Here is a 14,197-nt window from a genome sequence, read left to right as displayed (position 1 = left end):
AGTGTTGGGCTGATAGCCCATATTCAGCCCATGTGGGCTAGGGCAGCCCACAGCCCACACCCTCTCTTAACCTAACTCTAATTAAGATTAAGGGGGTGTGGTGGCTACGTTTTAGAAGCAGAAAAGAGGCAGAAAAAGACAGCAACGAGGCAGATCTTGAGAGCCACGGGATTCCAAAGAGAAGAAGGAGAACAAGGCAGAAAAGGAAGAGAAAGAAAGGGAAGAAGACAAGGACAACGCAGAGAGACTGTTCTCAATCATCTAGCAGTGTTCTCATCTTAGGTTAGATCAAATCTACAGTAGACTCTTGTTGTGATTACTTGGGAAGGTTTTAGATATTGTGGGCAGTGACGTAATCCTTGTATCTCAGTTATTCTCTTGTGGTTGTTGCTAGGGTTTTGGGCAAGAGGTTGAGATTTATATATTCATTATTCTCATAGTGGATTATCTCTAGTTTGCCCCGTGGTTTTTACCCTTCACATTGAAGGGGTTTTCCATGTATATCTTGGTGTTCTATTTGATTGTGTTTCCATTTTATTCCGCTGCGTATTATGGTCTTCTAGTATTTGTTCATATACAAAGGTTATTCCTCTTTATATCCCCATCAACTGGTATCAGAGCGGGATTTTGGTGATTTAATTTTTGTATTTGAACATGGAGGCCAGTAATATTTCTCGCATGATTAGTTTGAATGGAAATAGTTGGATGATATGGAAACCAAGAATGGAAGATCTCTTGTATTGCAAAGATTTGTATGGACCTTTGCAGGGGGATAGTGCAAAACCTACAACTATGATAGATGATGAGTGGAAGAGGTTAGATCGAAAAACAATTGGGTTTATTAGACAGTGGCTTGATGATAGTGTCTTTCACCATGTTTTTATTGAAATTTCTGCATATTCTCTTTGGAAAAAATTGGAAAGTCTCTATGAAAGAAAAACAGCTGGCAACAAAACTTTTTTGATCAAAAAACTTGTGAACCTAAAATATAGAGAGAGTGCTTCTATTGCTAAGCATTTGAATGAAATGCAGAGTATTACTAACCAGTTATCCTCTATGAAAATGTCTCTTGATGATAAGTTGGGAGACATTGGTGGTTTCCCTTAGTAATTCTGCGCCAGATGGTATTGTCACTATGAGTCAAGTAACAAGCAGTTTGCTGAATGAGGAGTTGAGAAGAAAGAGTTTAGCAACATCTCAGAATGATTCACGGGCACTTATCTCAGAGAACAGAGGAAGGTCAAAGTCTAGAAGTAGTTCACATATGGGTAGGAGCAAGTCAAGATCAAGAAAAGATATTGTTTGCTATAACTATGGTGAGAAAGGACATTACAAGAACCAATGTAAGCAACCTAAGAAGAACAAGAAAAAGGGAAAAGAAGTGGAGTCTACAGAGTCAAAGGATAATACTACAACTACAGTGCAGGGTGGTGATTATTTGATTTTGTCTCCTTCTAATGATATTTTTCCTTGTGTGTGTCAGGATCTTGAGTGGGTGATTGACACAGGTGCTTCTTATCATGCTACACCTCGGAGAGAGTTTTTTGCTACATATAGGTCTGGAAACTTTGGTGTTGTCAAGATGGACAACTATGGCACAGCAAACATCATTGGCATGGGTGATATCCATTTAAAGACCAACCTTGGCTGCAAGTTGGTATTTAAGGATGTGAGGCATGTGGTTGACTTGAGGCTGAATTTAATTTTAGTTGGAAGACTAGATGATGAAGAGTATGAAAGCAGATTTCAAAAAGGGCAATGGAAGCTCAATAAGGGTTCTCTTGTTATAGCTAGTGGAAAGAAATGTCATACTTTGTACAGGTTGCAGGCTAAAGCTTATGGTGAGTAGTTAAATGCTACAGAAAAAGACTTCAGTATAGAGTTGTGACATAGGCGATTGGGACACATGAGCGAGAAAGGGCTGCAAGAGAGAGGTATTGCCAGACCTCAGAGGTATACATCTGAACCCTTGTATCGATTGTTTGGCTGGTAAACAACATAGAGTTTCATTTGCTAGTGCTGCTTTGTCTAGAAAAATGCATGCCTTAGACCGTGTTTATACAGATGTATGTGGTCCTTTGAGGACAAAAACTCCTGGTGGATCTATTGATGTTCTTGGTATAAGTGGTGCACTTTATTTTGTCACTTTTTAGATGATTTTTCCAGGAAAGTTTGGGCTTATGCTTTGAAGACCAAAGATCAGGTTATTAATGTCTTCAAAGAGTTGTATGCTAGGGTTGAAAGGGAGACAGAAAGGAAATTGAAATGCATAAGATCAGATAATGGTGGTGAGTATACGGGATTGTTGAATGACTATTGCAGGTCACATGGGATCCAACATGAGATGACAGTTCCTGGTACACCTCAGCATAATGCAATTGCTGAGAGAATGAACTGCACCATCATGGAAAAGATCAGATGTATGCTTTCACAGGCCAAGCTACCCAAAAGGTTTTGGGATGAGGCTTTGAGGACTGCAGTTGATGTGATCAACTTATCACCATGTACAGCCCTAGATGGTGATGTTGCAGAGCATGCATGGTTAGGGAAAGATGTTTCCTACAGGCATTTGAGAGTGTTTGGTTGTCGTGCATTTGCACATGTTCCAGATAATGAGAGGTCCAAGCTGGATGGTAAGTCTAAAGAATGTATTTTTCTTGGTTACTCACATGATCAGTTTGGTTACAGGCTTTGGGATCCAGAAAGGCAGAAGGTATTCAGGAGCAGAGATGTGGTCTTCTTTGAGGATCAAACCTTTGAGGATTTGAAGAAGAAGGTACCAGCCAAGACTTCTGCAGAAGGATTAGCATATTGTGACCCAGTTATTCCTCCAGTATATCAGGGTGATGGGGGAGATGTGCAGGAAAATAGTGTAGAGCCTGTTGTTAATTTACCTACAGGACATGTTGAGCAAGAAGTAGGAGAGCAAGTTCCCGTAGAACCTCAGTTGAGAAGATCTTCTAGACAACGTCAACCTTCCAGAAGATACTCTACAGATGAGTATGTGATGCTTACTGATGCAGGTGAACCAGAGAATTACCAGGAAGCAGTTGAAAGTGAGCAGAAAGAGAAGTGGTTAGTTGCTATGCAGGAAGAGATGGATGCTCTTCAGAAGAACCACACTTATGATTTAGTGCTGCTACCAAATGGAATAAAGGCCTTGAAGAACAAGTGAGTTTTTAGGTTGAAGACTCAAGAATATTATTCTCAACCAAAGTACAAAGCTAGATTGGTTGTGAAAGGCTTTGGTCAAAAGAAAGGTATTGACTTTGAAGAGATATTTTCTCCTGTTGTTAAAATGTCTTATATTCGTGTTGCTCTTGGTATTGCTACTAGCCAGGACTTGGAGGTTGAGCAGTTAGATGTGAAGACAGCTTTCCTTCATGGTGATTTGGAGGAGGAAATTTATATGGAGCAACCAGAATGCTTCAAAGTCAAAGGTAAAGATAATTTTGTCTACAAGTTGAAGAAGAGCTTGTATGGGCTAAAGCAAGCTTCAAGACAGTGGTACAGAAAGTTTGATTCATTTATGATAGAAAATGGATACAAAAGAACGGCTTCAGATCATTATGTATACATCAAATGGTTTGGTGAGGATTTTATTATTCTCTTACTTTATGTTGATGACATGCTTATTCTTGGGAAAGATATGTCTAAAATTGATAGGTTGAAGAAAGAACTAAGTGAGTCTTTTGCAATGAAGGACATGGGGCCAGCAAAGGAAATACTAGGCATGCAGATTTCTCATGACAGGAAAAACAAGAAGATTTGGTTGTCACAGAAGAAATACATCGAGAAGGTATTGGAAAGATTCAGTATGAGCAATGCAAAACCAGTTGGTTCTCCTCTTGCTGGTCACTTCAAATTGTGCTCAGAACAGAGTCCGTTAAGTGATGAGGAGAAGGAGAAAATGCAAAAGGTTCCTTATGCTTCAGCAGTTAGAAGTTTAATGTATGCAATGGTATGTACGAGGCCGGACATCACATATGTAGTGGGTGTTACTAGTAGATTTTTTACAAATCCAGGCAAAGAGCACTGGGCAGTAGTGAAGTGGATTTTTAGATATCTCAGAGGGAGCTCTAAGGTTTGTTTAAGCTTTGGAGGTGGACCACATGTATTGACAGGTTACATAGATGCAGATATGACAAGAGATATAGATACGAGAAAGTCTACTTCAGGTTATGTACTTACTTTTGCAGAGGGAGCCGTGTCATGGCAATCCAGGTTACAAAGGTGTATTGCTCTCTCCACCACAGAAGCAGAATATATTGCTACTATAGAGGTATGCAAAGAAATGTTATAGATGAAAGAATTCTTACAAGAATTGGGGCTGAAACAGGAAAATTATGTGGTGCATTGTGACAGTCATAGTGCCATCCATTTGTGTAAGAACCCAATGTTTCATTCCAAGTCAAAGCATATAGATGTCAGATACCACTAGATTCGAAATGTATTTGAAGAGAAGCAGTTACAGCTTCAGAAAATTCATACAAATGATAACGGAGCAGACATGTTGACGAAGACCTTACCAAAAGAAAGACAGGAGATATGCCGACAGTTGGTCGGTATGGCTTCACATTGAGGAGTCATGGGACAGCCTCCCTTATGGGCTGAAGGGGGAGGTTGTTGGGCTGATAGCCCATATTCAGCCCATGTGGGCTAGGACAGCCCACAGCCCATACCCCCTCTTAACCTAACCCTAATTAAGATTAGGAGGGTGTGATGGCTACGTTTTAGAAGCAGAAAAGAGGTAGAAAAAGACAGCAACGAGGCAGATCTTGAGAGCCACGAGATTCCAAAGAGAAGAAGGAGAACAAGGCAGAAAAGGAAGAGAAAGAAAGGGAAGAAGACAAAGACAACGCAGAGAGATTGTTCTCAATCATCTAGCAGTGTTCTTATCTCAGGTTAGATCAAATCTACAGTAGACTCTTGCTATGATTACTTGGAAGGTTTTAGATATTGTGGGCAGTGACGTGATCCTTGTATCCTAGTTATTCTCTTGTGGTTGTTGCTAGGGTTTTGGGTAGGAGGTTGAGATTTGTATATTCATTATTTTTATAGTGGATTATCTCTAGTTTGCCCCGTGGTTTTTACCCTTCACATTGAAAGGGTTTTCCACGTATATCTTGGTGTTTTGTTTGATTGTGTTTTCATTTTATTCCGTATTATGATCTTCTAATATTTATTCATATATAAAAATTATTCCTTTTTATATCCCCATCAATCAGCTAGTGCAAAGCTAAATAAAACGAGCCAAACAGTCACTGCTTGAGCAGATGCATGCATGTCATTTTTCGGGCTTGAGCAGTCACTGACTTGTGCTGGTCATTAATTTTGTTTGTGGTTTTGTTTGGCAGGCGTCCCTACAAAGGGTCCAGCGCTCACTACATTCCACGCATTGCATAATTATGGAAAGGGAAAGAACCATAATTATGCACCAAAAAGTGCTCAAGCGCCGTGAACCACCGGTCCCAACACAAGACGCTACAGTACACGGGAAACGCGGGTACTTTAGGGGTAGGTAAGCCATCCATCTATCTATCCAAGTGAATGGTGTTGGTTTCGTTTTGGATCGCTGAAAACTGATCTTATCAAAAACCTCGTCGAAAATTACAACAGAATAATGGCGGCTTGTTTTCCACTAACTGATATAATAATAATAGGCGCAAGTGGCGATGATCACTTGATCGTTGACCGACTATCTTAAGATTTAATATATTTTAAAAATAGATATATTTTTTAATTTTTAAAATAAATTAATTAGGTAAAATTTTATAGATAAAAATATTTTGATTAAAATTATTATTCTATATCTATAAATATATGATATCTATATGAAGATCCATCCAAGTTTTTAAGTTTATGAGTAGTTAGAAATCACTTAGGTGTGTGTGAAAAAAGATTATACTTATGTATCATCTTTTTCTTTCTTGATATTAAATCTATAATGATGATAATCTATATTTCAAGATCTTCAAGGTAAAGAAAATAATCTTTTTCAACTATGGATTATTTTATATATTCAAATAGATGGTATCTTCATGTATCGATACATCCAAATTTCAAGTATTCAAATCTACAAAACTTGAATTTAAAAATAATAAAATCTTGTAAGTATTTTTTTAAAGAAATTCAATATGGATTTTTTTTTCTTATTTTTTTCTTCTTCTATTTGATATAATCTTAAGTTAATAATACTTTATTATTATTATTATTATTCTATTTGATATAATCTTAAATTATTAATAATAATAATAATAATATATTATTATTATTATTATTACTATTATTATTATTAAAAAAATTTGCACTCGCAAGTGATCTCTCTTTCTTTCTTCACGGACTATGTCGTTTTGAAGCGAGGAACATGCAACTGTTTTGAGAAGAAGACAAATAACTAATGACATGAGTAGCAGTCGGATGGAGGAGTTCACGAGTGCCGTGTAGAACATACTGATATCACTCACGCTGTGAAACATGGAACGAGACTGCCAGTTCACCCGTGGGTAGCCAAACAGAGGCCTCCGGAGGAGTCGTAGGCCATTTGCCATCGCCAACGTACTGTTGTTGCTTTTAACTTTTTCACATCCTAAGTCCTCTGTCAAAACGCACGCGTCGGGGAAGAAGGTTGGAATATTCTCGCGTCCGTCTTCGCCGTTCTATTCATGGCTACTTTTGTGTACTGTGCTTCACGGTACATGTGGATCAGCTGCCACTAGTGTGAGAAGTAGCACAGGCACTAGTGATGGTTGTATGGTGACATCGTTTGTTGGAATCTTATATACATGAGAGGCAACAGTATATAAGATTAGGAGAACAAAAAGGCAAAGGAAGATGGTGAAGAAGTTGGCAGAAAGAGGGAAGAAGAAGGGAGTGGTGGAGAGCGTGGGTCTTCGTAGCCATAATTAATTAGGAGAACAAAAAGGCAAAGGAAGATGGTGAAGAAGATGGCAGAAAGAGGGAAGAAGAAGGGAGTGACGGAGAGCGTGGTGAACAGAGGAGCTTGGACGGCTGAGGAGGACCAGAAGCTGGTGGAATACGTCAGAGCCCACGGTGACAAGAACTGGAGAACCCTCCCCGCAAAAGCTGGTCATCTCTCTCTCTCTCTCTCTCTCTCTCTCTCTCTCTCTTTGACACGCGCGCACGCGCTGGCTTCTCCTGCCAGTTGATTGCTGAAGACAAATGAAAAAGCAGTCTAGCTGCTCCACTCATTTAATTCTACCCAATTCTGCTGGCTCAGCTGTTTACCTTTACGGAGATGGGAAATTTTCAAGGGTAGACAGACGTATGCTTTTTCTTTTCGGCAAAATAATCCATTTGCTCGATACCAGGTCTTTTTCTCCTAAGCTTCGGACTTGGATCGGAGCAGGTACTTAGCCGAAAGAAAGCAAGCAACTTTGTTATCCCTCGCATGGAATCTGCCAAGGCCATAGTACCCTTGTCCGAGGTCATTCCCAATTCCTAGATTCTCTCTGCTTGAGGCTCAATTGCTAGGCTCAATTCCATAGTACTCTTCTTCTTCTTCTTCTTCTTCTTCTTCTTCTTCTTCTTCTTCTTCCGTTTATTTTTGTTTACTAGGATCTGAAATCATGAAACTATCAAATCTGTTGGCACACTTCCGTGGGAACCCCCTTCTTCAGTGCTTTTACTACCTTAAATGCTTCTTCTTTCTCATTTCTTGATTATCGATTATCGTTTCTTCAAAATGCACAAACCCAGATGAGTTAGCGACAGGGATTAAGAAGAGAAAATTAAGAGAGAGAGAGATATATATATATATATATATATATATATATATATATATATATATATATATATATATATATATATATATATATATATATAAACCAACTTGCTGCCTAACCGTTATCTCCCATCTTTCACTTCCGTGTCGGTAAACTATATCTACTGTTCCCAAAAGTTGTCGCATCGTGTTACCGTATTGGATCTACCTAACTAATCAGTGCGTTTCTGTGAAAGTACGACGGCGACCGGAAAGGAAGCTCAACACTTTGGCTCTTAAACGCAGCGATTAATGGGAATCCTGTGGTTCATAAAATCACACACGTGCATCGCACAGTTTTTTTTTTTTTTTTTACTCTTCAACTGTATCGCTGTTCTTAATTACGTCGTGACCCAACCCTTGAGAAGGCTAAGAAGGCAACGAAATCTAAAAATATGAAGTAACGTATAAAATTAACCGCATAAAAGTATTAGTAATGTTGTTTTATGTTGACCTTCCTTATTGGTACGCATATCATTATTGCAGTGCTCAAAGAATTACATTTAAAAAAAAAAAATATTTTATTTGTTTTTTTATTATCAGGGATAAATAGATGCGGTAAGAGTTGTAGGTTGAGATGGTTAAACTACTTGAGACCAGGGATCAAAAGAGGAAACATATCGAAAGAGGAAGACGACCTCATAATTCGACTTCATAACCTTTTGGGAAACAGGTGCGTGTCTCTTTCACTTGACTAGTTGTGGCTTACCATTTTTCTAAAGCAGTGGAGCATCGATTTACTCGTATGAATTCACATCGACACAAATACCATATATATTATATACTGCGTAGGCATATGTTGCACACGCTGATTTTGCTGACAGCAGGTAGGTAGGTATGTTGCATGAGATCTATGGTTGGCATAACCAAACCGGGCTTTCTATTATTGCATACATACACGCCCCTCCCCTTCTCTTTTGCAAAGTACTTCAAATGGCTTGGAATTCGTGTCCTGATATGTTGGAAAAAGGCGCCCTAAAAGCATTTTGCTTGGCGAAAACAGCAAACTTCTAGGACTCCTTGAATCTCGAACGGGACAGACGGGTACCTCGTCTTCCAGCTTTCAAGTCAATACCGTAAATGGGGACGGGTAAAGAGAAAAGCAATCGTCCCGAATCTTGTGTGTCATCGTCTGCCGGAGGCCATTGGAATTTGGACCCGGTAAAGTACGGGAGGCCTATGATTGCCCCCGTCACGAGCGGAATCGCATTTGCGATGGCGTGTCGCCAGGAACAGTCATTGGAATTTGGACCCGGTAAAGAACAGCAGGCCTGTGATTGCCCGCCCCGTCAGCGACGCGCTGTTCGATCGTTCGAATCGATTTCGTATTATCTCATCCAACAACCCGCATATATAATCATTTGTCTTCGACACCATATTCAGGTTTGTGTAACCAATTTCAGTATGCACCAAGCTCAATTGACGTAACTTAACTCTTCGATTCGATAGTATCATGTACATGAGACATTCTTTCTCTTTCTTTTTGACAATGGTGTGAACCGACCAGCTGGAACACGACGATGATGTATAGACCACCTGACCCCATCGAATGGACCTCCTCCGCCGCACACTCTATCGTATTTCTTTTCTTTGCTAGGTATCCGATCCCTTCATATCATTGTTATCCTTTTTTTCTGGTGCAGATGGTCGCTCATTGCCGGAAGGTTACCAGGACGAACGGACAACGAGATAAAGAATCACTGGAATACTCACTTGTGCAAAAGGTCACTGACCATTGATGACCTCAATCTCGAGCTGAATCAAAACGTCGACAGCGCTACTCCGTTCGCATCAAACCATCATGACTTCACCACGGGATCGGACGCGATGGAGGAGTTGCATCTTGCCATCATGACTTCACCACCGGATGGCACTACTCATGATCATGAGCCCCTACGATTACTGTCGCCCGAGTTGCATCTTTTGGACTTGGACTCGGTGCCCACACTGAACGGTGGTGGTGGAAACACCAGCAATGAATTTGGAGCGGAAGCTTATGAGACTGGAGGTGGAGATGGAAATGGTTCTCTAGATGGAGTCATGGGTGGCATTTCTGGAACCAAATCAGATGCACAGGCGGTGTTCGATGAGCTGGACAGGTGGCTCATAGGCTGTGAGGACCTTGCATTATATTTTCTCAATTGAACCGTATCATGCCTGCCCTTTTTTTTGTTTTTTTTTTAATTTTCTCATCGTTAAGCAGCTCCTTGTGGCTTTTCCTGTTTGTTCACCGTCTACTTATAGACCTAAAACTCGTTGTGCTGTTCGTTCCTTTCGCACCAGACTGAATGTATCCTGTTAAAGTAAACTGTGATCACCCCCATCCATCGGTTGCTGCTCACTTCCACCTTCGTTCACAGAGAGATGCTTCCAGTCGACTAGGGAAACCTGAAATCGTACTTATCGAATCCGTATATGTTGTGGATGCATGGACCGCTCATCGTTGTAGTCTTCGGATGAAGGTATTTTTTGTTGAACTTGATAGGAAAAGGGGATGAAGTTATCAAACAGAAGAAGAGTAGGACAAGCTTCAATCTTCTATATTTCTCTTAAGAAAAAAAATATTTTATAATTTCAGAAACTCTCTTTTTTCATTACATTAATTGTATTCAAATAAATCATTCTCTTTCAAGAAACTCTTTTAAGAATCAATAACCAATTTGACTTATCCTTCTATAGACTTTTAATCCATTTTTTCTTCTTGATGTAATGATTCTCCCAGTTGATGCAATGAACCTTTCTTTGATGAAATGAACCTTATTATGATACTTGAACAAGTTTAATTCCAACATTCTCCCCTTTTAAACTTGTTCCATCTAGCATGCCAAGTTTCTTTCGAAGTTGTTGAAATATTTCAAATTTAAAAGGTTTTGTAAGTATATCAGCCCCTTGTTCACTTATCTTGACATAATGTATATCCACTTCTTTATTTTTGATATGATCTCTTATGAAATGAAATCTTGTATCGATATGCTTCGATCTTTCATGATAGACTGGATTCTTGGCTAAGGCAATAGTTGATTTGTTATCAATATAAATCTTGGTTGACTTCTCCTATGGCATATGAAGTTCTTGGAGTAATCTTCTTAGCCATATTACATGACAAACACTAGAAGAAGCTGCTATATATTTTGCTTCACAACTTAATAGAGCAACGATTCGTTGTTTTTTTTAAGACCAAGTGAATGTAGCTTCACCAAAATAAAATACAAATCCAGTTGTACTCTTCCGATCATCGTAGCTTCTGGCACAATCACTGTCACTATATCCAATGAGCTCCAACTTTTTAGATGATGAATATAACATTTCATACTCAATTGTTCCTTTGATATATCGCAAAATTCTTTTAGCGATATTTAAATGAGATGTCTTTGAAACTTCCATATATCTACTTATTAAACCAACTCCAAATAGTATATCGAGTGCATGTCAAATACCTTAAATATCCAACTAGACTTTTATAATAAGTTGGATTAATGTATTTACCTTCACCTTCCTTGGTCAACTTGGTGCCATATTCAATAGGTGTATCTGTAGGATGACAATCTTCCATGAAAAACTTCTTTAAAACCTCTTTTGCATAATTTTCTTGTGAGATAAATATTCCTCCATTATCTTGTATAACTTCAATACCATGGAAATAAATCATTAAGCCCAAGTCAGTCATCTCAAACTCCTTTTTCATAGAGTTCTTAAAATCTTTAATCATGGAACTACTATTGCTTGTAAATATTAAATCATATACGTACAGGCATATAAACAAGATATCTCTATTAGAGTTAGATTTTGTATAGAGAGCATGTTCATGTGGACATTTAGAAAAACTATTTTGGATAAAATAAGTATCTATTCGAGAATTCCATGCTCGTAGGGCTTGTTTAAGCCCATAAAGAGCTCTCTTTAACTTATATACTTTGTCCTCTTATTCTTGAATAATAAAACCAGGGGGTTATTGAATATATACCTCCTCTTCAAGAACTCCATTAAGAAATACTGATTTGACATCCATTTGTAAAATTTTCCATTTCATTTGAGCTACTAGAGAGATAAGTAATCTTACTGTCTCCAATCCAGCAACTAGCGCAAATACTTCTTCATAATCAATCCCATATTGTTGTTTATATCCCTTTGCAACCAATCTGGCCTTGTATTTTTCCACCTCTCCTTTTGCATTTCTTTTTGTTTTGAAGATTCACTTAACACTGATAGCTTGGTGATCTTCTGAAAGTGTAGTAAGCTCTCATGTATTATTTTTGTTAATTGCATGAATCTCTTCATTCATAGCTTGTCGTCATTTTTCATCTTTATAAGCTTCTTCGAAGGTTAATGGATCATATCCTGCAAAAAGATAAAATAAAGAAAGTTCATCATTGTTAGTATCAATCCTTCGAGTCACATCATATAGCTCTTGAATTGGTCTTATCCTTCTTATAATTGGACTTCTTGAATCATGTGACCTAACTGATCTAGGTGATGATTCTGGCAAAGCCACTTCGGTTCTTGCTTGTATTATATCTTCTTCTTTTGAAGCTACAGCTTTCTTATGCTACTCATCACTTTTCCAGTTCCAAATATGTTGTTCATCAAACTCAACATCTCTTGACATCACAACTTTATTTGTGATAGGATTGTAGAGTTTATAACCACTAGAATTCTCTGGATAACCTAGCAAAATGCATTTCTGACTTTTATCCTCTAATTTTGTTCTCTTTTCTTCTGGTATCTTGGCAAATGCAACACTTCCAAAAATCCTCAAATGATCAACTCTTGGTTTTCGTAAGCTCCATGCTTCTTCTGGTATAACGTTACCAATTTGCTTTGTCGGAAACCTGTTAAGTAAATAAACTGCACAAGCAACAGCATCACCCCAAAATTCTTTCGGAATTTTTCTTTCCTTTAACATACATCGGACCATATTAAGGATAGTCCTATTTTTTCTTTCTGATATACCATTTTGTTGAGGTGTGTATGGCATGGTGAATTGATGTAGAATTCTATTATTTTTACAAAAACTTTCAAATTCATTTGATATATATTCACCACCCCTATCTGTTCTTAAACATTTAATCTTACAACAACTTTGTATTTCAACCAAATCCTTAAATTCTTTGAATTTGCTTAAAACTTCTTTATTTTCTTTTAACATATAAACCCAAGTTTTTCCACTATGATCATTAGTGAAGGTAAGAAAATATCTGCTTCCTCCAAGTGATACTGGATTGATAGGGCCACAAACATCTGAGTGCACTAGATCAAGTCGATTTCATGCTCTTTTTTGTCCTTCTCACTTTGAAAGGCTTTCTTTCTTGCTTACCCATGACACATACTTCACACAATTTTGCTGGGCGATCAATTTTTGGCATTCCTGTCACCATATTATACTTCTCTAGAAGTTTCAAAGTCTCAAAATTTAAGTGAGCATATCTAAGATGGCAAAGTGTAGAAATATCCTCAATATTAGCTTTAAAACAATTTGATTGATAAAAAATACTTAAATGCAGAGGAAACATTCTATTCTTTATCATTTTCACATGTGATATCAATGTTTTATTCTTGTCACAAATTTAGAGAGTCATATCTTTCATCTCAATTTCATAACATTTTTCAAGTAATTATCCTAAGCTTAGAATATTATTTTTCATATCAGGAACATAATAAACATTTGAAATGCATAATTCCGTGCCATTATTAAGTTTAAGGAGAATTTACCTTTGTCTCTTACTGGTCTTTGAGACAAATCACCAAATGTTATGTTCTCGGAATAACTTATATCCATTTTTGAAAATAACTCTTTGATGCCACACATGTGATTTGAAGCTCCTGTATCTAGATACCATGTCATAGATTGATCCTCTTTCAAATTATCATAACTTATTAGCAAAACTTGATTTTCGTTCTTTTCTTCCTCAATAAAATTTATCTTATCACCTTGATTGTTAGGATTATAATAACATTCATAAGAGTAATGTCCATATTTTTTGCAAATATAGCATTGTATTTCAGACATTTTAGAGTTTCTGCCACGTCCACAGCCTCGGCCACGTCCTCGACCAAAACCTCGGCCTCTTTGGCTAGAATTTTCTCTAGCATCTTCATTATTTAGAGATTCTTGATTGGTCTAATTTCTGCCTCCTCTTCCTCTTTGTCCTCGTCCTCTTCCTCTTTGAGAATTTGATTCTCATTTATTTTCAAGAGTAAGCTTTGTTTGTAATGCTTGCTCCATAGTTTTATCTTCTCCTCTTTTTGTAATCCTTTGTTCATGAACTTGAAAGGAACTCATAAGTTCTTCTAAAGATATTTTTTCCAAATCTTTAGATTCTTCGATCGCAACAGCAATAAAATCCAATTTCGGATCTAGAGATCTCAATATTTTTTTTATTACTCTCTGATCATTTACTTGTTCACCATTTCGTC

At 37.8% G+C, this 14,197-nt stretch overlaps 1 protein-coding gene across 1 annotated transcript; it reads left to right on the top strand.

Annotated features, from left to right (window-relative positions):
• The first annotated feature begins 6,586 nt into the window (after positions 1-6,586).
• LOC103994568 (transcription factor MYB4) lies at positions 6,587-10,124 on the top strand. The gene is made up of 3 exons (XM_009414937.3): positions 6,587-7,089; positions 8,327-8,456; positions 9,427-10,124. Exons 1-3 carry the CDS (start codon positions 6,936-6,938, stop codon positions 9,926-9,928), a joined length of 786 nt encoding a protein of 261 aa, XP_009413212.2. The 5' UTR covers positions 6,587-6,935; the 3' UTR covers positions 9,929-10,124.
• The last annotated feature ends 4,073 nt before the right edge of the window (positions 10,125-14,197 follow it).

The sequence above is a fragment of the Musa acuminata genome, chromosome BXJ1-8, assembly GCF_036884655.1.
Source record: "Musa acuminata AAA Group cultivar baxijiao chromosome BXJ1-8, Cavendish_Baxijiao_AAA, whole genome shotgun sequence".
Taxonomy (NCBI): Eukaryota; Viridiplantae; Streptophyta; class Magnoliopsida; order Zingiberales; family Musaceae; genus Musa; species Musa acuminata.
The sequence above is the reverse complement of the archived record's forward strand: the minus strand, read 5'-3'. Positions and strand labels throughout refer to the sequence as shown.